Source organism: Salmo salar, chromosome ssa09 (assembly GCF_905237065.1).
Source record: "Salmo salar chromosome ssa09, Ssal_v3.1, whole genome shotgun sequence".
NCBI classification, from domain to species: domain Eukaryota; kingdom Metazoa; phylum Chordata; class Actinopteri; order Salmoniformes; family Salmonidae; genus Salmo; species Salmo salar.
In genome coordinates, this window is record NC_059450.1 from 14,098,985 (window position 1) to 14,123,877 (window position 24,893).

The following is a 24,893-nucleotide window of genomic DNA, read 5'->3' on the forward strand; positions in this document are numbered from 1 at the left end:
ACGGCGATTCAGACAGCTAGCCGGGCCATGGGTAGCAAGTTGGCAGAAGATGGTCTGTTTTTAGCCACCTCGTGCGTTTCCGTCGGTAGATTAGTGGGGTTCCGTGTGGTAGAGGGGACCAATCCAATTGGCAAAATAGTTATAGTTATAGTGGCCCAAGAAAATTGGCCGATAGACCTATTCAGATAGCAGCCGATAAGACAGCTAACGATTAGCTGGCCGCAGATGGGCGTTCAGGTTACGTCGCGACGGAGGGGCCAGTTGGATAACTCCCTCGGGCAGATAACGTCGGTAGTCCAGTCGTGAAGGCCCGATGGGGCTCCGCATCGGCAGTAAAACGGGTCTGGATAGGTGATTGTAGCCCAGGAGTGGCTGATGGAACTCTTCAGCTGGCTAGCTCCGGAATAGTTGATGTTAGCTCCAGGACCGACGTTAGCCAATAGTCACTCAGATAGCAGCTAGCTAGCTGCAAGATGAAGGTGTAAATGTCCAGAGCTTGCGGTAGAAATCCGGGGATATGGAGAGAAAATAGGTCCGGTATGCTCTGGTCTGAGTCGCGTTGTACAAAACTGGCGATAGCTTTTCGAGCTAAGGGATAGCTGATGACCTCCAACTGTGGTTAGCTGAATTCTAACGTTAGCTAGTGAACTGGCTAACTTCTGGCTAGCTTCTGTTGTGGATTTCAGATTTGAGGTAAATAATACTTTCTTTTTTTAATTGGTGAGGTGGGTTGCAGGAGAGTGTTTTGAAGTTGAGTTTTTAGAAAAAAATATATAAAAAGATATGCGAACAAAAGATGTAAATATAAATATACATGGGACACGACAAGATGAGGACAAAGGACGTCTGACCGCTATGCCATCTTGGATAAGTATGCAAATTAAAAGCGTGCAATAAGAGGAAAGAGGATAGGAGTGACCCACCTATATATCTCTAGCACAGCAAGCCCAAGCCTTGGTGCAGTTGTGACACACCGTGTTTCAGTAGATGCAAGGCCTGCTACATAGGACTGTCAGAGAATTTGACTTACACTCCACCCTGGACATTGATGGACTGCGTCTTGGGGCCGCAGCAGGTGTCCTCCATGTTAGTGACAGGCCCCAGCAGGTCCATGTTGACCCCTCTCTCCCCAAAGTCCCTCTCACTGAACAGCTTCACATGGGGAGACAGGAAGTCCTACAACACAGGGAATGTACACACAAACACCATTCAAATGGCCCCTCTGGATTAACAAGATCAAAGTAGACCCATCTTTTCAACTACCTGACCATTCATACTTTGAATCATCAAAACCAATCAAAGACAGGTCGGAAATAGATTAAACAGAGTTAAACCATGGTCATGTTCACATAGCTCTGAATAGAGTTGCAATACTTACAGTGCATACAGGGCGTAGTGACAGGAGCTGATCTCCGTAGCCTCCCCACTCTCTCCAGTCAGGGTACTCCCCCTCCTCCAGGAGATACTGGTGACCCTCAAAGTCTGGCTCATCATAGCCCACCCAGCTACAGGGACAATCAGGAGGGTGATTTTCGAGTACATACAACCCAATACAGTACAGAATTAATAAACCGTTAATCTGTGTTATGATAGGTTAATAACATAGTTAGATAAGATACACAATTCTACAATATTATTCCTTACTGTACAGTATGTCAGCTGAGATCAACCACCAAGTACTTACAGTCCTCTAAGGATCTTGAGGGATCCCACAGAACACAATGTCTTCCTTTTGACTGGATTCCCTTCTTCCTCCTCCTCCTCCCCCCCATCTTCCTCATCTCCTCCCTGTCTGAAGTCGTACACATCATCGTCAATCTCCACACACTTGCCCTCGAAGCACGGCCTCTCGAACACCAGAGCCTGAGGGGGAGAGAAGGGGTTCAAGTTTAGGCTTATGTGCTGAGGTGGGCAGTGTTCTCCATGCCCGTCCCCATCCCCATGCCAGAGCTGCATGCTCCTCATACCACAGATTCCAACTCCCTAGGCCCTGTGCCATCTGGCCAAAACATACTGTATTTCACCACTGCCTGTCTGTCAGTGTAATTTAAGCCCAGATGGCTACGTGGTACTTTTTCCTAACCTATAAATGAATCATATGCTTGAATGGATACACAAATGTTCAGCACATACTTTGCCGGACAACTACATTATCAGCCCCTTGAAACGCATAAACGGCGCTTGCATATTTGTACATTTTAGATTGACTATTGAACTTGACCTAAACAAACAGCTCTACTGGTAACCACAGGCCTGTCTTCTGGGTTAGACAGAGAGAGTGAGAGCATGCAGAGACAGCACACTGGTGCCATGTGTCCATAGAGCTGCCAGTGCACACATAGTTCTCTCACTAGTCACTGGCCAATTCACCTGCAACAACAGGCCTGTCTGTCTGATTCACAACGGACAGATTTGATAAGGCAGAGGATTTAGGATGGCAGTGGTGCTATAATAATATGCCATGTCATCATATCAAAGCTCGTCTTCGGCCGTGTCACAAGAATAACATTTTACAAGCAATTGTATATTATGAGTTTTGTGATAAGAGGCTCTTGCAGTTGTTGAAACTTCCCAGTGTCATTCACTGACTATGTTTATTTTTTTCATCCTTAAACATTGATGTAAATATGAATGGCCATGGAAATAGCTATAAAACAGAAGAATTCACAGAGGGGAAACCTACCTTTACTTCATTAGAATGCTCCACCTTTATCCCACCCTGTAAGACACGGAAAACCACACAGTAGGCTTTTAACATCATAAAGATAAAACAGTAGAAGCTATATGGGGAAAGTGATTTTCAGAAAATAAGTAAGGATGCCATAATGATACCATTTTGAGGGGTTTCAGAGATCCGATGAAGGGCTGAGGGAATCCCCAGGTCTCTGGACAGGGATACTCTCCCACCTCCAACACCGCTAGCAGACCCCCAAACCCTGGGTCACCATACACCAGCCAGCTACGGGACGGGGAAAATGCCCACACACACACACACCGCATACAAAGATTAGACACTTGCTAGTCATTCAAAAAAAATCCCAATACAAGTTCAGGGTGTTAGCCCTGTGATTCTGCTTCATACCTGAGAAGACAGACATGAGTAGATATCCTAAACTATATCTAAAATGACGATATATGTGACTCGTTTCAGGAAACTAGACGTATGTTGCACGTCACTACTTCACAGGAGAGCCATTTGAACGTAAACTTTTTTTATTTTTATCAAAATGCATTTTTTGGCAGAAATGCCTTCTGGAAAATGTGAACTTCATGTGTCTTAATAACAAACATGTATGTCACCTGTAAATACGAAAAATAATGTTAAATTACGAGCCTAGTTGGTTTAGCCACAGAAAAATGAAGCAACCTTCCCGCTAGCCATGATTTGCTGAGATAATGAGTGGGCTAGACATGCCAAGAGATTGATAAGGGAATAATATGCTTAAAGGTAAATGATTAAAGAATCCAACCCTGTCACGTAACCAATTAGTAATTAGTAGTTATGTAGCATGTATAATGAATAATTAAAGTACTAATCGAAAGGACCATAAGGTCTCGTAGAGGCCCGGGACAAAAACGAAATGTGTGTGTGTGTTAGTGGGCCTAAGAAAACAACAAGTAGACTGTGATTGACAGCTGAGGAACTTTGAGTAACTTAGAAAAGAAAGGGAGTGACCCTCAAGGTCTCTCTAATCTCGGGGGAAAGGAACAGACAGCACTGGGAAGTGATTAGCTTCTCTAGGATAGGGGGCAGTATTTCGACATCCGGATGAAAGGCGTGCCCAAATTAAACTGCCTGCTTCTCGGGCCCAGAAGGTAGGATATGCATATTATTAGTAGATTTGGATAGAAAACACTCTGACGTTTCTAAAACTGTTTGAATGATGTCTGTGAGTATAACAGAACTCATATGGAAGGCAAAAACCTGAGAAGAAATCCAACCAGGAAGTAATCCCTATCGAAACTACAGTGTCTGTGGGGTCATTTTGCACTTCCTAAGGCTTCCATTGGCTGTCAACAGCCTTTAGAAACTTGTTTCATGCGTCCACTGTTACTGGGCAGAGAATAGGAGCTCAGTCAATCAGTGGACTGCCTGGGACAAGTGAGTTGTTTACTGCAAGGACACGTTGGCGCGCCGCTCCTTCTTTTTCCTCTGTAATGAATACGCTATTGTCCGGTTGGAATATGTTAAAAAGACCCTAAGGATTGATTGTAAACATCGTTTGACATGTTTCTATGAACGGTAATGGAACTATTTGACTTTTCGTCTCTGGTTTTGCGCTCTCGCGTTATGCCTTTGGATTAGTGATCTGAACGCGCAAACAAAACGGAGGTATTTGGACATAAATATATGTAGTATTTCAAACAAAAAGAACATTTCTTGTGGGAGTCCTGGGAGTGCATTCCGACGAAGATCAGCAAAGGTAAGGGAAGATATATAATACTAATTCTGAGTTTAGTTGTCTCCAGAACTTGGCGGGTAACTGTATAGCTTGCTTTGATGGCTGAGCTCTGTACTGAGAATATTGAAAAATGTGCTTTCGCCGTAAAGCTATTTTAAAATCTGACACAGCGGTTGCATTAAGGAGTAGTATATCTATAATTCTTTCAATAACTGTTGTAAAGTTTATCAACCTTTATGATGAGTATTTTTGTAAATTGATGTGCTCATTCACCGGACGTTTTGGTGGGCATACATTTTCTGAACATCACGCGCCAATGTAAAATGGGGTTTAAGGATATAAATATGATCTTTATCAAGCAAAACATACATGTATTTTTTAACATTGAGTCCTGGGAGTGTCATCTGATGAAGATCATCAAAGGTTAGTGATTCATTTTAGCTGTATTTCTGGTTTTTGTGACGCCTCTCCTTGCTTGGAAAATGGCTGTGTGGTTTTTCTTGTCTCGGCGCTGTCCTAACATAATCTAATTTTATGCTTTCGCCGTAAAGCCTTTTTGAAATCGGACACTGTGGTTAGGTTAAGGAGAATCGTATCTTTAAAATGGTGTATAATACTTGTATGTTTGAGAAATTTGAATTACGAGATTTTTGTTGTTTTGAATTTGCCGCCCTGCTATTTCACTGGCTGTTGATAGTGTGTCCCGCGGGTGGGAGGCTAGCGTCCCAGATGTCCCAGAGAGGTTAACAGTGATGAGAACTCCAGGGAGGGATACAACTCACCCACTGTTTGTGTGGAGGTATGTGCGTAAGTGGAGAGTTAGCATAAAATGAATGTCTTTGTATAATGGACTTCAGAACGTTCTCTGAATAATCTGTACAAACCTTTTGCAGAAAGCTGAGTCCTTGCCTAATTATTCTTAACCGAGTGTCTTACAAACCTTGGGGATTAGTCAAGGCTTATTGATTGTTAATTATTATCATTGGGATAGAAAATTCCACTGACAGAAATGAATTCGGATTGGTCTGCCATGTAGCACACTTCTGTCTATTTGAGCTGGTCAGTAACGTTATGTGTAGGTAATCCTGTCTAATGTGGCTTTAAAAAATATATATTTCATAGTAGAAATGCATGTGTTGCTCTCCACTTTCTGGAGGACCGAGTTTTGAAATCAGTGGAATTAGAGTCTGATAGCTAAGGAGAAAACACCTGTCTCAGGATTACATCTTCAAACTAAGTGCAACCATGGCATCCGTGAGAGAGGGAGAAGTGTCCATCCATACGGGTAAGATAGTCTAGCTAGCTACATTTTCAGATATTACACATTTCAAATTTTTGTCAGAAAGTCATTTTCATTTCAAGTTAGTGTACTGTTAGCTAGCTAGCTAACATTAGCTGGCTGGCTCGCTAGTAATATTATTTGTATCTCAGAGCCATTTGTTTTGCTAGTTATAGCTTAATGTTAGCAAGCTAACATTGAACCTGGTTAGTTAGCTACCTGCAGAATCATGCAGGGTATTAACGTTCATGAGTTGGGATTATGGTTCATTGTTTAGTTAGTTAGCTACATGTCTTAATAACTCCTTATGGCTCAAATCCCGTTAACAGGATCGATTTGACAACATCCGGTGAAATGGCAGAGCACCAAATAAAAAACAATTTAAAAAAATATATTGAACTTTCATACATTCACAAGTGCAATACACCAAATTAAAGCTGAACTTCTTGTTAATCTAGCCACCGTGTCAGATTTCAAAAAGGCTTTATGGCGAAAGCAAAACCATGCGATAATCTGAGGACAGTGCCCAGCATACCAACACATGAAAATCAGATTTCAACCCGCCAGGCGCAACACAAAAGTCAGAAATAACGATTTAATTCATATCTTACCTTTGAAGAACTTCTTCTGTTGGCACTCCAATATGTCCCATAAACATCACAAATGGTCCTTTTGTTCGATTAATTCCGTCGTTATATCTCCAAAATGTCAATTTATTTGGCGCATTTGATTTAAAAAAAACACCGGTTCCAACTCGCGCAACATGACTACAAAATATCTTATAAGTTACCTGTAATCTTGATCCAAACATTTCAAACAACTTTCCTAATACAACTTTAGGTATTTTTTTAATGTAAATAATTGATAAAATTTAAGACGGGATAAACTGTGTTCAATTCCAGAGGAAAACAAAGAAAGCGCGTTCCTGGTCACGCGCATCAAAACATTAGAGAGCCCTAGGCTGGACCCTCGTTCTGAAAAGCCGTACTTCTTAATTTCTCTAAAGAAAAACATCAACCAATTTCTAAAGACTGTTGACATCTAGTGGAAGCTATAGGAACTGCAAGCATATTTATATTAAAACGGCTTACCATAGAAAACCAATGGAAAACAGATTGACCTCCAAACAAAATTTCCCTGGATGGATTGTGCTCGGGGTTTCGCCTGCCAAATCAGTTCCGTTTTACTCACAGACATTATTCAAACAGTTTTAGAAACTAGAGTGTTTTCTATCCAAATCTACCAATTATATGCATATTCTAGCTTCTGGGCCTGAGTAGCAGGCAGTTTACTTTGGGCACACTTTTCATCCGGATGTGAAAATAGCGCCCCCAAGCTAAAAGAAGTTAACAAGAGACTCCACTATGCAAGTATCCATTTCAATAGGGTGAGTAAAATGGTCAGAGTGAGCTGTTCTCTCATTTGTGTCTGGAAGTAGCTAGCAAGCTAGCCAACGTCAGCCAGTTACCTTGGGTGCTTGACTGCTGTTGTTAGGTCAGCTAACGTTACGTGTATGATCTGTGTATTAATATTATTTGTTTCTCAGAGCCATTTGCTTTGCTAGTTATAGCCTAATGCTAGCTAACATTGAAACTGTTTGGTTAGCTACCTGCAAATTCATGCAGGTTGGAACCTTGTAATAAGTTTGGATTATGGTTCATTGTTTAGCTAGCTAGCTAGCTACATGTCTTAACAAAATACTCTACTATGCAAGTAACAATTTCAATAGAATGGTAATGATGTCATTACAACAACTGTTGATAGATGTAGCTGGTAAATTCGCTCTGGCTATCTAGCCCCGATTTTAGAGCACTCTCATCTGAGTGTGCCAGAGCGCAGAATAACTGACAAATTTACAAACGCTCAACACTATGCTCTGGATAACATAAAAACAGCCTAACCAGCTCTGCTAGGGCGAGTAAAATGGTCAGAGTAAGCTGTTCTCGCATTTGTATCTGGTAGTAGCTAGCAAGCTAACCAACGTTAGCCAGTTAGCTCGGGTGCTTGACTGCTGTTGTTAAGACAGAACGCTTGGATCAACCCTTAAAGAGATGGGTTGGGCTAAAGCTTAAGAGGGTGTGAATGATGCTGAATGGGTGTAGACAAAGAGGTCTCCAGTAGGTGTACCAAAACATTCAAAGGCCATTTTCTCAAAAGTGAGGTTACAAGTTTATCAACTTTCAAAGCAGAATTACTTTCCCATTGTTCCTTAACTGTAGTGTATGAAATACCATTTTCTAGCTCTGAGTCTCTACTTTTATCCAATGTAAAAAGCACCATTTCAAATTTTGCTACATAAGACCGAATCGAGCCGGTCGGTCACATATATAAAATCACCAAGGTAACTACTATATATAGAAAACAACAACAGTTTGTGTGACTGAGTGAAAACATCTAACTGCAGGTTTAAGTCACTCCAATAAACAAACAGGCCAGCCTGTATTCCACTGAGGAAAGAGAAGATGCCAGACTATTACACTCTCAGGTCTTATTGTGTATTTCATATGACACGGTATATCTAAAGTGACGTAAGCTCCGTCTATGAGAAGAGTTGCCAACAATAACGCATACACACAATAGTGAGTGAACATGAAAAATGATAGTTTGCACACTGTTTCTTCCATTTCAACACGCTTTTGAGCAATAGCAAGCCTGCTGGGGCGATGTAGTACAGTATACTGGAATCAATTTAATATTATAGCAATATCTGGACTATGATTTGGACCTTCAACCTTGTTGGTATGAGGGTAGAACTTACACTCCAGAGTGGACCTTGATGGAGCCGGTGTTCTGTATGTTCCCATAGGAACAGATCTCAATGGTGTCGTCACAGAATGATGACATCCTCCCCAGACCATTCACCTCAGTGTACAGGTCAATCTGAGGTAAACTGTAGTCCCTCACTGCCAGGCGGATGGATCCAATGATCATGGGTGAAGTTGGGACAGGCTGACCCATCTGGTCCAGTGCCCCTGATGTCACCTCCTCTGCCCACACGTTGACAAGTTCCATGGGGCCCTCCTCCAAGGCGATGGTCCGCCCCTGGAACCCTGGCTTCTCATATAGCAGCCAGCTACACAGACAGGAAGTGATGACAGATGACACACAGGCATGTTCATAACAGTGACAATATGTTTAGAGTTGCTGTCATGCTTTGTTAATATGAGACATTCATCAATTCATAAAGGATTGTGTCAAGTTAATAACATTTTTATGTGTGTGAGATTTATATTAATCTAAGCATTTATTGATGGAATAAAGAGTGAGGGAACGAGGGAAAGAATGTTGTCCCCCACAAACAGTCTTACCATCCCCTGATGACCCTGACTGAGATGACAGGAGACAGCTTCATCATGGAGGCATCCTCCACGTCGCCAAACACCTCGTAGGCCTCTCCTTCAAACTGAGCCTGCTCATGGAGCACTATCTACAACAGGAAGTAGAGATTGACACTAAGTATATCTCATGGTCATTACATGTGACACTTGGTGATTGTGTCATGGCCACTTGCAATTTCTTAAACACACTTAGAAAAGAGGGTTCCTCAAGGGTTCTTTGGGAAGGGTGATTGTTCTATGTGGAACCATAATGACTCAAAGAACCCTTTGAGCGCTTCAATGGTTCTTCAGAAAAGGGTTATTTCCTGTTTTAGTGATAATTAAAGTGTAGGGGCGGTGGCTCATTAGAATATTTTGGGGTGAGGTTTGCACCCATATCTTTTTGTGCAACCGTGAGTGAGTGTCATTCCAGTTGATCTAATCTGTTAGATATTAAATATGACTATGGCCAGTGATGGTGCCTTGTGAAAAACTCACGTATGGCCTTGCGTCAATTGAGAACCGTTGTCTAAATGAGTGGTTCTGAATTCCCTCCTAGGGACACCCAGCCGTTCCAGAGCTAGCACACGCACACCTGATTCAACATGTTATTAACACAATAAGGACACCTAGGTTGTTTTTTTTTACAATATAACATGGCTAACCAGAATAAAAAATCCTGATGGTTCTTCAAAAGGTTTTGTAGATTGAGAAAGTTTCTTTATAAAATCATTCTCCATAAAGGTTCTGTAAAGAACCATTCAAAACAGTTCTATATAGCACCAAAAAGGGTTATAATGATAGCGGAAGCCTTTTTGGTGCTATATAGAACCTTTATTTATTGGTTCTTTATAGAACCTTAGGATATGGTTCTTTAAATCACAATAAAGGTTCCATTTAGAACATTATGAGCATGGTTCCTTATAGAACCTTCAAAAAACGGTTCTATATAACACCAAAATGGGATCCACTATCGTTACGAGCCAAATAGCCCTTATTTGGCACTATATAGAACCATTTATTTTTAGTGTGTAAAATAGAATTGAATACTGCAGATGTTGTTTTATTAAATATCTATCCAGATTATCACCATGCAATATGAATAATTATATGAGAGTAAATAATTTAGAACTCCAAAACACCACTAGGTGTATACCTTGCATCATATTATAATATCAGTGTGTTACTGTAAAACACTGGATATTGATTAGTTAGTTTAATGTAAAGTCAACTGTACCTTCCCAGGCCGTTTATGAAACCCTCTCGCTTCTGGAATCTGCAAAGGAAAAGAGAGCATGCTGTCTTTCATTTTCTTCTGAGGGACTGGGGGGTGGAAAAGCAGAAGTGTCCTGTGTATTTCCTGTACTCCCGACAAAACTATGGACCGCCTCCTGATAAAAATAACTCAAAAGAGTAGCAGTTAAAAATTTGCCAGCTTAAGAACATCAATAGTTAGTCATCTACACGGTATTTGGTGTGTAAGAAAAAAACATTGTTGGTCTACACCCACTGCTTCCTTGCTGGGAAGGAAGTAAGATGGCAATCATGGCATCTGGCTCATATAAACAGAACAGCATGAGAGAAGTAGGGCTATTCGCATGTTGATAAAAAACTGGTGCACAAAATGAGGTCGTTCTGGACGTATATGAAACATTTATTGTGAAGAATGCCTTTTCTTCTAGTCTTTCCTTGTAAACAATGTATGGCTTGTTTCTAAGAGACAACTTGTAAAGATCTAAAACTTGTGAATGGATTTCAACATTCCAAAAGAAAAAGCTGGACCTGAGGTGATTTAATGATGTGTTGCCCTGGGGATAGATAATACTGTCACTGCCAGAACTTTGTACAAGGTGAACCGTTTCTGAAAGACCTGCCCAGCCCATAAAATAATGCCTTGCAGGTCAAAACTCATTCAGTTGTTAAAGTGAATTATCGGTTTGAAGCAGTGAAGCAGTGACGGTACTGAGCGAATATAATAGAAGAAGGTAGAGACAACCATAGCTATACTAATCGGTCAAAAGTTTTAGAACACCTAATCATTTTTCTTTATTTTTACTATTTTCTACATTGTAGAATAATAGTGAAAACATCAAAACTATAAAACAACACATATGGAATCATGTAGTAACCAAAAAAAGTTTTAAACAAATCAAAATATATTTTATATTTGAGATTCTTCAAATAGCCACCCCTTGCCTTGATGACAGCTTTGTACACTCATGGCATTCTCTCAACAAGCTTCATGAGGTAGTCACCTGGAATGCATTTCAATTAACAGGTGTGCCTTCTTAAAAGTTAATTTGTGGAAATTCTTCCCTTCTTAATCATTTGAGCCAATCATTTGTGCTGTGACAAGGTAGGGGTGGTATACAGAAGATAGCCCTATTTGGTAAAAGACCAAGTACATATTATGGTAAGAACAGCTCAAATAAGCAAAGAGAAAGACGGTCAGTCAATTCAGAAAATTTCAAGAACTTTGAAAGTTTCTTCAAGTGCAGTCGCAAAAACCATCAAGCGTTATGATGAAAATGGCTCTCATGAGGACCGCCACAGGAATGGAAGACCCAGAGTTACCTCTGCTGCAGAGGACAAGTTCATTAGTTACCAGCCTTTTTGGTTCCAACCACCATGTCTTTGGGAGACGAGGTGTGGGTGAACGGATGATCTCTGCATGTGTATTTCCCACCGTAAAGCATGGAGAAGGCAGTGTTATGGTGTGGGGTGCTTTGCTGGTGACACGGTCAGTGATTTATTTAGAATTCAAGGCACACTTAACCAGCATGGCTACTACAGAATTCTGCAGCGATACGCCATTGCATCTGGTTTGGGCTTAGTGGGACTATCATTTGTTTTTCAACGGGACAATGACCCAACACACCTCCAGACTGTGTAAGGGCTATTATACCAAGAAGGAGAGTGATGGAGTGCTGCATCAGATGACCTGGCCTCCACAATGCCCTGACCTCAACCCAATTGAGATGGTTTGGGATGAGTCGGACCGCAGAGTGAAGGAAAAGCAGCCAACAAGTGCTCAGCATATGTGGGAACTCCTTCAAGACTGTTGGAAAAGCATTCCAGGTGAAGCTGGTTGAGAGAATGCCAAGAGTGTGCAAAGCTGTCATCAAGGCAAAGGGTGGCTATTTGAAGAAACTCAAATATAAAAATATTTTGATTTGTTTAACACTTTTTTGGTTACTACATGATTCCATATGTGCTATTTCATAGTTTTGATGTCTTCACTATATTTCTACAATGTAGAAAATAGTAAAAATAAAGAAAAACCCTTAAATGAGTAGGTGTTCTAAAACTTTTGACTGGTAGTGTGTGTCTTAATCATACACTTCTGTATTGTCTCCCTGTAGCTCAGTTGGTAGAGCATGGTGTTTGCAACGCCAGGGTTGTGGGTTCGATTCCCACGGGGGGCCAGCAAAAAAAAAAATGTATGAAATGTATGCATTCACTACTGTAAGTCGCTCTGGATAAGAGCGTCTGCTAAATGACTAAAATGTAAATGTAAAATGTCTCTATGTAAAATAACTTCTAAATCTAGTCAAAGTAGGGGAGAACGGGGTTGGTGTCACACTTTTTACTCTTGTGCGTATTTCTCAGCACCAGTGACAGAAAAAATGTGTGAGAGAGAGGCAACGAAGGGAGCTTTTTATATCACAAGCACAAAAGAGCTGAACAATCCCACCCTTTGTTAGAATGTCTGAGACCTTCACTGGGATTTGTTATAACGGAGTTGATAGTGACAACCAACCCACATTCCATGTGACAACCATCCCCAACCACCCCCTAATTAAGATGCTAGTTACCACATGGCTTGACCTAGGAACTCCGAAATAAGAACTTTTCAACAAACATAACTGTTGGATAGAGGATACATGTATATTTTTGAAATATGTTTTTTTACCTATGAAGAAGAACACATAAATTCCCCTCACTTCAATGTTTTGTCATCCTGACATAAATTGACCAACCTGTGAGACAACCAACCCCGGTCTGCCCTACCTGGCTAAAGAGATTTTACACAGATAAATAAAATAAGGTAGACACAGCAACAATGCAAAACCCCAAACTGTCAGTTGGTTTCATGCAGTCATCTGAGACTCTTACCTTTATGTTGGCTGTAAGAAGACCATTCAGAGGGGCCTTTGGGAGGTGGTTATCAGCTGAAAGATTTCCTAACGTAAGTCCCTTTACGCCCATATTTAGAGGAGGAAGTCCAGCACCCTGACCTAGGTCCATTACAGTACTAACCAAAGCACTCTGTGTAACATTACTCTGTGAAGCTCCTTTGTCTTTCTTGAGATATTTCTCCAGGTGATCTGGTAGCTTTAGCTCAGTGAATGAGGGCAAAGGAGGGGAAGAGGGACTGATTATTGACTCACAAGCTGCCCCCACACCCACAAGCAGGCCTGGATCCATACCGCTCCCGCCCGCCCTTCCTGGCACTGTGCCCTGGGTTGTAAGAGAAGGAGGAGCACCATTAGAGACTGAGGAGGAAGGATCCACGTTGCCTTTTCTGGAAGTCTTGGGGGAACTCAACAATTTGGACAGTATGGACATCCTTCCAAGCCGCAACGAGAGCTGCCCGGTTTCTTCTCCTTTCCCTTGCTCCTCTTCCTTCTCCACCTCCCTCTTCACTTCTACCTTCACTTCCACCTCTCCATCTTTCCTGTCTGTTTGATACCCTGGTTTTCTCAGGGCTCTAGATGGAGACTGGAGAGCTTTGTAGAGAAGGCTACCCTCTGCTCTATTCTGTCTTGTCCCTGTCTTCTCCTCCCTGTGAGGCTGTTTCTTTATCAACATGGCCGGGGTTACTTTATCCTTCGTCCTCTTCTTCAGGCCAAACTGAAAGCCCTCAGCATCAAATGGGTTCTCGAAGCGGTCCTCCTTGATGGCGGGCAAAGCAAAGGGTGGTGAGGGGGTCTTGGGATGACTGTGGTGCCTCTTGGAGGGCAGGGAAAAGGGGGTGCCCAGTTCCTTTATGCTCCTGATGAAGTCCTCCACATCGTCAGACTCAGCAAGACTCTCATCCTCGCTGGCAGAACAGTCCAGCCTCCTCCTGGTCTCCTTCTTCTGCTCCTGCTTGGATCTGTGCTCCACATCTAACCAGCTGGAGGGAGAGGCCTGTTTCAAAGGGAGAGGTTTAAGGGCAGAGGGGTGCTTCAGAGAAGTTGGCGGCTGAAGAGGCAGTTTAGTATTGGCGGTTGCTTTTTTAGTTTTAGGGGGTTCTTTGAGGACCAATACCTTCTCATCCTGAGATTTTGTGCTTATGGTTTTTGATTCCTGTTTTGTGTCTAATATCTTAAAGACTGTGTTTTTAGTCACTCCTTCACTCGGTCTATCTTCTTGTTTTGTCACCTTCTCCTTCTTCTCCTTAGCCTTTGTGGTTATGGACTTTGATTCCTGTTTTGCGTCCATCTTAGTTACGGTACTCTTATTGGCTGCCTCATGGGGTTTGTCCTCTTGTTTCTTTCCTTTGTGTGGCTGCCTATGTGCATTTGCCAAATTATGTGTCAGTGAAGGAACCTCTTTGTTCAGTTGGACCTCTCCATTTTCAACTGTTTTCTGAACAATCCCACCCTTTGTTAGAATGTCTGAGACCTTCACTGGCTCTCCCTCCTTCTGTAATTCACTCTCTTCCCTAGAAACTACGGATATATCAGAAACTATGGCATTACCAATAGGTACTATATCTGGGGTTTGAACATTAGCTAGTGCCTGTGATTTTTCCTCCAAGCCAATCAGATTTGGCTGTGTTGCCATATTGTGACTATCTCCACTTTCAACCACAGTGGAGGCATTTTGGGGTGAGCTTTCCTTAGCTTCATCCAGGCCATTTTCCACAGGCTGATTCGTACTACCTATTTCCTCTCCAGCACCAGATATGAGCTTCTCTGATGCTGTAGAGGTATTGTCATTGCTCTCATTACTCTTCTGATTGGTTCGGGTGTCAGTGTCAGTATGAATGCGGTCAGTCAATGCAGGCTTGGTAGATGTATCTATTACTTCCTCATGGGTAGGTGTGCCTGAGGCAGACACAATGGGGCTTGGTTCAGATGGGCGTTTCTCCACAACGACACCTGGCTCCTCATTACCTGTCAGCAGCTGTGGTGTATCTGTTAAGGCTTCCACATAGTCACTGCCAATCGCTGATGAGAGATCTGGGGGTGGTTTGGTTTGTTGTTTCTGTGTAAAACAGGTAGTTCTGACTGACAGGGATTTTTCCTGGGCAATTTCCGATTTTGCATCCAGTTTTGTTTCAGGTGTACTACTACTGCTGTCCTTCAGTGATTCCTTCGTTCCAGTGATTGCTGGTTTATCGGTTTGATATTTTACAAGCTCAGTGCTACAGTCTGCTGCTAGTGAGGAGCCTGTTGCTGGTTTGGTTTGTTGATCTTCTATCTGAGAGTTATCTGTGATCAGCGACACATGATCTTGTACAGATGTAGATTGTGTTTCAGATAGTGTTTCAGAGTTCACAGTTTGCTCAAATTTCTTAAGGCGTTTGCTGGGTTTTCCTTTAGGGGGGGGTTTCTGACGCAACATCGGAAGCTTGCTAGCCACGGTTACAGAATCACTTGGATCTTTCACTGGACTTTTCAAACTCCCAGCATCCTCAGCAGTCTTGTTCATGGTGGGAGATGTGATGTTACTCTGCTTCTTCAGTCTAAGGAAGGCAGGTTTCTCTGACTTGGTTAGTACCAGTGCGGGAGAGGTGGGTGTGTCACCATCGTCATGTGGAGTGCTCTTATTGGAGGGCCGTTGGGGCAAGTTTGTTGGCAAAGGGCAAGGCAGCTTGCTTCCTGTTGGTGATACATTAGTTAGTCAGACAATTCGTATAACGGTGTGTTGGTTCGTTTTTAATCATACAATGCAAAGTGAGAGCTATCCCTCTATAAAATATGTGAAATGTACAACACCTCAAGTCCATCAAAGCAATTAAACAATTCTGAAACATTACCACTACTAAACACACAGCTAAAGTGTGTTAGCTAGACAGATGCCATAAGCAAGCAGAGAATCTTATCAATACTGCATGTTTAAAATGCATGACACATTTGTCTTACCCTTCTCAGGTTCAGGGATCAGGGTCTCATCTGTGGGCCTTTCCTCTGGGCTGGGAAGCTCCTGCTGCTTTGGACTGGTTGGTGTGGAAGGCCTACTATTGACACCTGATGCTCTCTCAGTGGTTTTGGTCTTTTTACTGCCTGTGTCGATGGTTTGGGGTTTGCCATTTTTCACCTTTCTGACCGAAGAGTTGTCAGGGGCTTTGGGTAACCGACTCTTTGGTATCATGCTGCTGTTGTTGCTGTCTGGGCGTGTGGGAGTCTGTTTTTTCACATCTTTGGGTTCACTTGCAGTAGTGTTGTCCTCTGGGTCTTTCTCCAGTCCATTTACCAGGTTAACCTTATCTGAACTCTCTTTGCTCTTGTCTTTGCTGAACTTGACAGGTGACATGAGTGGTACTTTAGTAGGTGAGACCTCTTCTGACTTAACAGGCCCAAACATTTGTTTTTCTCCTGAACCCACTCCCTTCACCTCCTCAACGATAGGCTTTGTGTCTGTTTTCATCATTAAATGTTTAGGTTCAGGAGTTTTCTGTTGTTTGGAACCAGCCACAGGCACAACCACTGAAACATCAACCACTGAGGTTGTGTCTGGTGATACTGGGGGTTTCGATGCAGATTCTGATAATGACTTTTTGGGGATTCTCGACTTGGGGCTGTCGGTGACCTCTGTTTTTCCTGAAGTGAGTTGACCCTTTGATGTAGACGGCATATCCCCTGTTTTCTCGCCGCCATCTTTAATTGTCCTTTGCGATGGAGCCCCACTAGAAACCCCCGACTTTCCACCATCTGTGAGACCCTTTCCCTTAGCCATGCCCAGGCTAGCTTTGGACTTGGGTCCAACAGAAGGAGGTGGGCTCTTTAACCGACTGGCAACATGTCCTACTTTATCCCCTGGTTTAGACGGGATGACCTGGGGCATCCCCTGACCTCTAATCCCTGAACCCCCAGCGTTAGGCTCTGTTTTGCGTCCTGGCATGGTTGTGGTTGGAGAGGCCTCATCCAGATCTGGGGTTGGGGAACTGTCTACAGCTTTCGGCTCATGGTGGCTTAGGTCAAAGTCTGTACCCTCAGTTATCTCTCCCACAGAGATGATACAGTCATTGTTTGGTTCCTTGAGATTTACATTCACCTTTTTGAGGCTTGGCAGCCTGGAGAGAAAAGATAGAAAAATAGTGAGTAGCCCTTTCCTGCAGTCAGTGACCAAAAGCTCCCTCTTTCGCCTCATGGGTAAAATGTTATTTATATTTTTCTTTAATTAATAAAGATTATAAAAATGTAAAATAAAATAAAAATCTGGTGTTTCTATGTCAAACAGTTTTGTTATATTTCAGTCTTCTGTGATGTATATAAAAGTGAAATATTGGGATACAAAGTCAAAATTTAACACATTTCACTTCTATATCTGACATGGTACAGGTGTCTTCTTTTTTTAAGCCCATAACCATGTGTGTTTGGTCTATACTTTTGTTTTAAGGTAGATTTGTTTAAGACTACCAAGAATCACTCTGCATGATCCTGATTTAGCCCACTGCAGTAAAAGGTTGACTTTGAGGGGAGGAGGGGAAAACAATTTAGTGTGCAGAATAAACTTGTCACCACAAACAGGTGTGCTTGTTAAACTCAGGTAACATGACATTGATACTACCTGAGTTATACATTCAACTTTTAAATATATAAACACATTCTTCAGATAAAGAAAAACAGCCTTTAGCAATACCCATAAGTGCAAAGTGAAACTGAAATAAATCTTTCTGCTCTGTGTAACTTGACAAAACATATTTTTCTAAACTGCTCTTAATTAAAACTTTCAGCAATGCAGAACATCCCCTCAGGTATCAGTAGAACAGTAGAAATCTGATTCCATTGAGGTACAGTATAACAATAGTTTTAATCTAAAAACAGGCTATTCCACCTGAATATGATCCAACTAAATACATATTCCTTGTGACAATACTACATCTGAAAGATGGATATCAGAATGGCATGCCTTACTTTTATCAGCATTGTATTGTTTTTAGTAAACCTTTTAGTCAAACAAAGTGAGTGACTTCAGAGTAACTTTCGTCATGAGTCATCATTCAGGATGGAAATAACGCCTGAAGTAAACACAGCCCAGCGGTCACAGATGTGTATTCCACATTGGTTTAAAGTAATTTCATTGAAATGACGTGGAAACAATGTTGAATGAACCAATGAGTGCCCAGTGTGAGATGCCCTCCATTTTGATTGAAATATAACAACAGCTCATATGAACAAACTCTTTTTTATTTTCTTTCAGTGATTTTAATTAGCAGGTTACATCTCATGCAATATATATTATATTTTACACGTCCTACCTTTATCTACTATGAATGTTCTGTTTACCAACTTCTGCTTACTCCAGTAAAGTGGCCTCCAAAATAACTAGTGTGAAATGTTACAGTAAATTTGAAAAACAGTTGTTTTAAGACAATCTTGGTTGGGCTGAACATTTATGATATTTTCTCTTCAGAATCCCCTGTGCCAGAGGACACAGTTAACAGTCCTAACCATATTGTTAAGATAATAGGCTTTGCATCAGTAGTACAGATGTTGGATCTTAATTTGATCACTCTTTTGTTGCTGAGAATGTTCCTGCACGGCAGCAAATGCAAACCTGTAGTGTATTTGAGGTATAAAAAGGCTTCTAAAGTTTGGAATTTCCACTTCAAAATGTCAGACTTGATTTGCCCTACCAAAAATGTAAATTCATTATAATCCACATAATAATGAATATCTCCTGTTGCTGCAGGATTATTTTCCTGCTGTAGCAAACTGGCTCAAATTAAGATCCTACATCTGAAGCTGTCATGGTCGTTGCTAGCATAATTTAACAAAATTCTTATTAGCTTGGTAAAAGGAACAGTTGCTCATGAGTTTACTTGTTGCATTATTCAAATAACTGCTGCATCATGATTTATTTGCACTGAATTACAGTATACTACAATATTGAAATGTTTCCCCTGTATTTTTTGTTCTTGCTCAACAGCAGACTCTTAACAATTTAGGGTAGCCTATTGACTCGGTTGTAAAGACTGACTGACTGTGCACAGTATTTTGTGACCAATACATAAGATATTGTTGTACTGTATAGTCAATCGCCTACCGTACATACAGTAGTCTTGTCAGCATCATTCAGTCAAAGTAAAGTATTAGTACTGTAGGTGAACATTTTAATGACGCAGGAGTTTTTCAGCTGTGTAACAAACTGTTCTTATTGTTCTCCTTTGGCACAAAAGGACATGGGAATACACAGGTTAGGTTGCACACCTCTCTCTCTCTGTCTCGCTCTCCCTCTCAAAGATCAAAGTGCTCATTAAAAAGACTCCCAAAAAAGTGAAATAAAGACACTTACAGTTTCACCTCAGACTTCTGAGGAATCTTTGAAGCCAAGTCTACGATGTCATTCTTTTCCAGCTCTCTCTCTGTCTGCTCGTCCCCATCAAAACTGGGCTCAGGGCTCACATACACCTTCTTAGTGAAAAGCTTCTCACAGGGGGACAGTTTCACACTCCTGCGTTTTTCCTCTTTGCTCAGGGCCGTCTGATCCTCTAGAGGGGGGCTGCACTCGGAGTCTGTTGCTGGACTGGTCGCCTCTGGCCGGTCTGTGTTTGTTTCGGAGTCCTTGGAGACTGGTGCTGTGGACACAGCCAGCTCTGGCTCTCTGCCACCGGATACCGCTGAAAGGGTTACAGTGGCCAGGACACCGGCAGTATCAGTGTACTCCACAGGGGCCACAGTCACAGGTACGGGCTCTTCTCCCAGGAGTGTTTCCACCCACACAGGTTTGTGTAGCTTCGCAGGTGAGTGCCGCCTCGTCCCCTCTCCCCCAGGTAACGTCATCTGGCTGGGGGGAGCTGTTTCAGCCGAGCTGATGCTGGTGGGCTTCAGAGCCCTTCTCCTGTTCTTCTTCCCCATGGCTGGGCTGTTCTCTCCCTCCTCACCCTCTGGCTGTGGGTCTGAGGAGGACGGGGTGTGAGACTGAGAGCCTAGAGTCACTCCCAGCTGGTAACTCCCCTTCCCTCCAACAGATGTTTTCAGAGAGGTCTTTTTAGACTCGATGCCGAGAGAGGTGACGTCAGTCTTAAGGTGAGATTGAGAGAGCTCAAACGACCTGAGGGTGGTTTGGACCACTGGGCTGCCCCACTCCGACCCCTCTCCGTCTTTCACAGTGGTTTGTTCCTTCAGATATACCTGCAGCCTCCTGCTCACCTCCTCCACCACGTCCTTAGTGAGGCCGAGCTCTGGGGCTTGCTCTGCTCCGGAGGGGGACAAGTTCGTGGGAGTCAGATTCCCAGAATTCCTGTCTGCCTCTCCGTCTGACTCTGCTTCCGCCCGGCTGACCCTGCACACCTGCACCTCCCTCACGCTGCCCCGGCCGCTGCTGTCACTGTCTGCAAACGGCAGGTCCCCTGTGTCTGCCATCACCAGAGAGGCTAGGCTGGATGTATTAGGGCTGGAGCTGCTACTGAACACCGACCCCTTCGCTTGGAGCTCCGACAGACTCTCCAGCACTGGCCCAGCTCCCACTTCCACTACCCCCCCCTCTTTCTGGGTAGTGGTGGTCCTCAGCCCGTCCTTCTGGTGGGGGGAGAGAGGAGAACCAGGGGACTGGGGAGAGATGGGAGAGCCAGGACCCAGCCAGGATCCATCCTCTGAGCTTACTGAGAGTGAGCCACTCCGGCTCTTCTTTTTCTTGGTGGAAAATAAACTGCTGATGCGGTTAAACATTCCGTCCGAGCTCTGGGAGGAGACAGAGAGACAAAATAAAAAGACAAATAAATACCCAGATGGAGAACAGACACACCTGTTGTTTTTGGCACAGCTATACAAATAGCCAGAGGTTGGTTCTCATCTCACTTCGTTCAGTCCTTTGATATAATTTAGTACATTTTACCTTAATATCCTTAACGATAACCTCGAAGATTAGGTAAAGATTCTTGTCAAAATCAAAACACCAGCCAAGCTGAATAGTGAAGATGTCTTTCTACTAACAGCCAGGTTGAACATGACCAGGCTGCTACAGCACCTGGGTAATGACAACATTGGACAGATAGAACATTACAGGAACATTTCTGCCATGCCCACAAGTCAGTAACCACAGGTATTAAAACCCACTGCGGGATAGGTGGAATGAGAACCAACGAGGCAAACTAGGAATGGGAGGGTCATCAAATAATACTAGTTTGTAATAAGATCTATACAGTATCATTGGATTAATATCCTATCTATTTCTGTCTTATTCAACCTATACTTAGCCAGGTAAGTCAATAACGACATGGTCTGCTTGTTTCAGTTAGCCAGGATAGTCTATTCAGTAACACTTGCCACTGTTCTCCAGGGAGACCTGGGTTCCATTGAATCAATAAAACATAAACGTCACATAAAAGTTGACTAGATAAAAACACAGGTGACACAGTAGCATACATACAAAAGCACAGCACACTCTGTCTGTTTCCTAGTACAGGCTGGAACAGGATACAGATCATAACAAAAGATAATACACACTAACACAAAAAGAATGAGATCGCTGCATACCATTTTAGTGACACTTGCTGGAATTTAACCGGTAGATTTCCTTTCTTTAGAATCCCAACATACTGACCATATACTGCACCACTCCAGCCCAGTTGACCACTCGCATATCAGCTGCAAAAAGTTAATGTTTATCCGCTTTTTAACTTCCTGCTAAGCTGGGATAAGAGTCATAACGCCGCCAAATCCAACAATGTGGGAGGGAAAAAAATGAGCTTCACAGAGAGACAGACAGTCTGTGTGTGATGTATGTGTGTATCTGTATATGTCTAGCCTTGAGTAGACTATCAAACAAACTACAGTACATCGCTTCAGGGCATAAATCCATTTGTACTGCCAAGTACAGTGCAGCATATAGGCTATTGTGAAAGAGCTTTCACATAGCAAACAACTCACAGGAATGAATGATCCAATGAGAATATATGGACACGGATGTCTGCCTAACAACCCCACCCTTCCTTTCTCAATCAAACTGGAGCAAGTAAGTCGTCTGGAAACCACTTTATCAATATAATAATACCATGGACAGGAGAGCTACTTTCAGTTGGACTGAGACAAGGAAATAATACACCTCTTGTGGTTGTACGTAACACAGTATGGACATTTGCATACTTGCAAATCGCAGCATGTTTCAGTTGTGTACAGTATAAATGTTTTGACCAACTCCGACACATGCAAGGACACACATTTTGACCCTTTCCCTCTAAATTGACACAAGTTGAATGATTTGCTGGCATTGTTTCATATGGACCTGTGCACATCCTTCATTCAGTAGTAGAAATGGTTTTACAGAAGAGTCTGGATCTCAACAGGACTTTTACCTAATACAAAATCCTGTTGAAACAGAGCTCATTGTTCCTTTGTTTCCAAATGGCCTCAGACAGGTCAGGAAACACATGAAAGGAGAAACCACAGACTTTGGGTTACAGTACTGTACTCCAGTTTATGTTCCAAATTGTATGCCTAGCATAGAAATAAAAGTCTACCCCAGTAACCAGGTTTCCAGGAAAAACATAATTCTTCTTGAATGGCTGAACGTGCTCAATTATGTACTTGTAAAAGTTGGATGAATATTAATAGAACACAGAGTGAATCCTACCCCATTAATTACTCCAGGTTGGAGAACAGGTTGGACAAGTCTGTGTCAATGGAGAATTACACAGTGAGAAATGTAATCCGAAAGAATCATTTCTAGCATGCCATTTCACCTAGGACATCTAAGACATCTTTTAATTGGACCTTTCGCCCCTTTAATGATTTGTATACAATTTGACAGGATGCTGATCAAGAACATCAGTCTTACGTTCATCTTAATACCTCCAGGCACTGAAGAAATGCTCATATAGATCGTTATTCCAAACCCAAATAGTGCGTAATGCAACGAGTCATAAACTTATATTGAGGGGTCTGTCTGAAGAATCTCAGTTGCTGTAGAAAATGTTTACGGCCAGTGTGGTTATAGGATGCCTTCCAGATACACAAATTCCGCACAGGCCTGTGCAAATGACACAATCAATATGGATTTCCTTGGACATTGTAAAGACATTCTGCAGAGGATTTGTGTATCTGGAAGGCATCCTGTAACCACACTGCCTCTTCTGCAGCTGATGCCCTGCAAAGTGAGTCAATACTGCCCTCCTATGCACCCTTTTTATATGACTTATCAGCCAGGCTCAGTGCAAGCAGTAACAATCAGTAGTATGGGGTAAACGTCTCTAAGCTAAGAGACAGATTCTGTCACCCTCAAATGATTTGAATTTTTTTTTTTTTTTTTTTTTATCAAGTGTTATCAAGTGGGTTGGATACTATTCTAACCACTCTGAAAGTCCTCTATGTTTGACACATACTTTGGACAATTGTAGAACTATGGTAAACATGTATGGTACAGTATGATTAGCCACTATGTATTATATAGACACATTTCATCATTCATCTCAACATCACTCTTAGATGAGTCTGTCCTAAGGCTAGCTGGAGCAATTGGCATTGGCTAAAGGGGATCCTAATAAATTAAATAAAAAAAATCCTACAGAAGGTAAAGAGGGGGTGGTTTGAAAGTACAATAATTCAGATACAGTATATCATGGGTATTTCCTGATTAGTTCTCCACAACACAAAAGAGGACTCCTATTGTACTCTACTATATTGTGCCGTACCTTATTTCTGGACTTGGTGGGGCTGAGGCTGTTGAAGGCTGACATGTCGAAGCTGAACATGGAGGTAGCGTCCCTGTCTCTCTCCGTCCTGGTGCTGTTGACGCTGTACTCTGTCGACACACTCAGCTGATCAAAACTCCTGTCACAGAGAGAGAAAGATAGGTACTGTTAGGCTTAGAGCAGGCAGATCTTCTCACCCATTACCACTGATAACATGTAACTTTGTTTCTATCCGGTGCCTACTCGCTCAGCCTCTCATTCTTTTCTTTCATATTCTTATCCTTTGACCCACATTCTGTCACACATTCACAGACCCATGGCATGGCTGATTGTCCCACCCACCCATATGTTGTTGTTGTTGGTATCACATGAATGTTATATGACCTTGTCAAAATGAAAGGTACAAAAGTCCAGTCACCTCCCATGACTGCTTGACCCTCTGAAAATAACATAACCATACTTTTCTGTTTCACAGGTGTTATTAAACATCAACTTGTCCAAGAACAAAACGACAACACTTGTGTTTCCTGTTTCAACTATGGCATCTGTTGTTCTCTTCACACACTGTGTACATACATGTACTGCAGTACAGGAACAAACACAACCAAAAACATTTCCTGCCTCCAAATGGGGTGAGTCCATTAGAGCATTCATTGTAAGTGTTGACACCTTCATCATGCTCGGCAGACAACAACAACAATAATAGCAGAGAAATGGGACACTGGTCAGATGACATTCACTCCACACTTAGTCACACCAGTGTGTGTGTGTGCAGCAGTTAGAATACACACCGTGGATTCTGGGACATGCGTGTGAAGAGGCACTGGTCTGTTTTCAGGAGGTTTTGCCTGTCATCACTATACCCAAAGGCTTTTAAGTAGACTCTGTGTTGTCAACAGAAGCAGTTAGGCTAGGTCACCCACTGTGGCATCCCATAATAGTGAGCTATGGTCATCACTCCCCGAATGCAGAATGGTCAACAGCATTCCTCTGTAGATACTGTAGATACATGTGCAACACCAGGGGTGTTTTAAGAGGGGTGAAATGTTCAGAAATAATTAGGCTAGCTCACCCACTGTGGCATCCCATAATAGTGAGCTATGGTA

The 24,893-nt window shown here is 42.4% G+C and overlaps 1 protein-coding gene across 5 annotated transcripts in view; it reads right to left on the reverse strand.

Moving 5' to 3' along the window:
- crybg1a (crystallin beta-gamma domain containing 1a) overlaps positions 1-24,893 on the reverse strand; it is a 59,510-nt gene that overhangs the window by 12,322 nt on the left and 22,295 nt on the right. For 2 of the 5 annotated variants that reach the window (XM_014210299.2, XM_014210300.2), the window contains exons 2-13: positions 23,788-23,926; positions 19,452-20,839; positions 16,076-17,226; positions 13,116-15,811; positions 10,237-10,275; positions 8,991-9,109; positions 8,441-8,755; positions 2,833-2,959; positions 2,684-2,719; positions 1,685-1,863; positions 1,379-1,505; positions 1,031-1,176 (exon numbers count right to left, since the gene is read on the reverse strand). In XM_014210299.2, coding sequence (XP_014065774.2) covers positions 1,031-1,176; positions 1,379-1,505; positions 1,685-1,863; positions 2,684-2,719; positions 2,833-2,959; positions 8,441-8,755; positions 8,991-9,109; positions 10,237-10,275; positions 13,116-15,811; positions 16,076-17,226; positions 19,452-20,839; positions 23,788-23,926 — 6,462 coding nt within the window. Of the gene's footprint in view, positions 1-1,030; positions 1,177-1,378; positions 1,506-1,684; positions 1,864-2,683; positions 2,720-2,832; positions 2,960-8,440; positions 8,756-8,990; positions 9,110-10,236; positions 10,276-13,115; positions 15,812-16,075; positions 17,227-19,451; positions 20,840-21,634; positions 21,983-23,787; positions 23,927-24,859; positions 24,892-24,893 lie in introns of those variants that run through there. The other 3 variants (XM_045723406.1, XM_045723407.1, XM_014210301.2) reach the window with 3 other exon arrangements.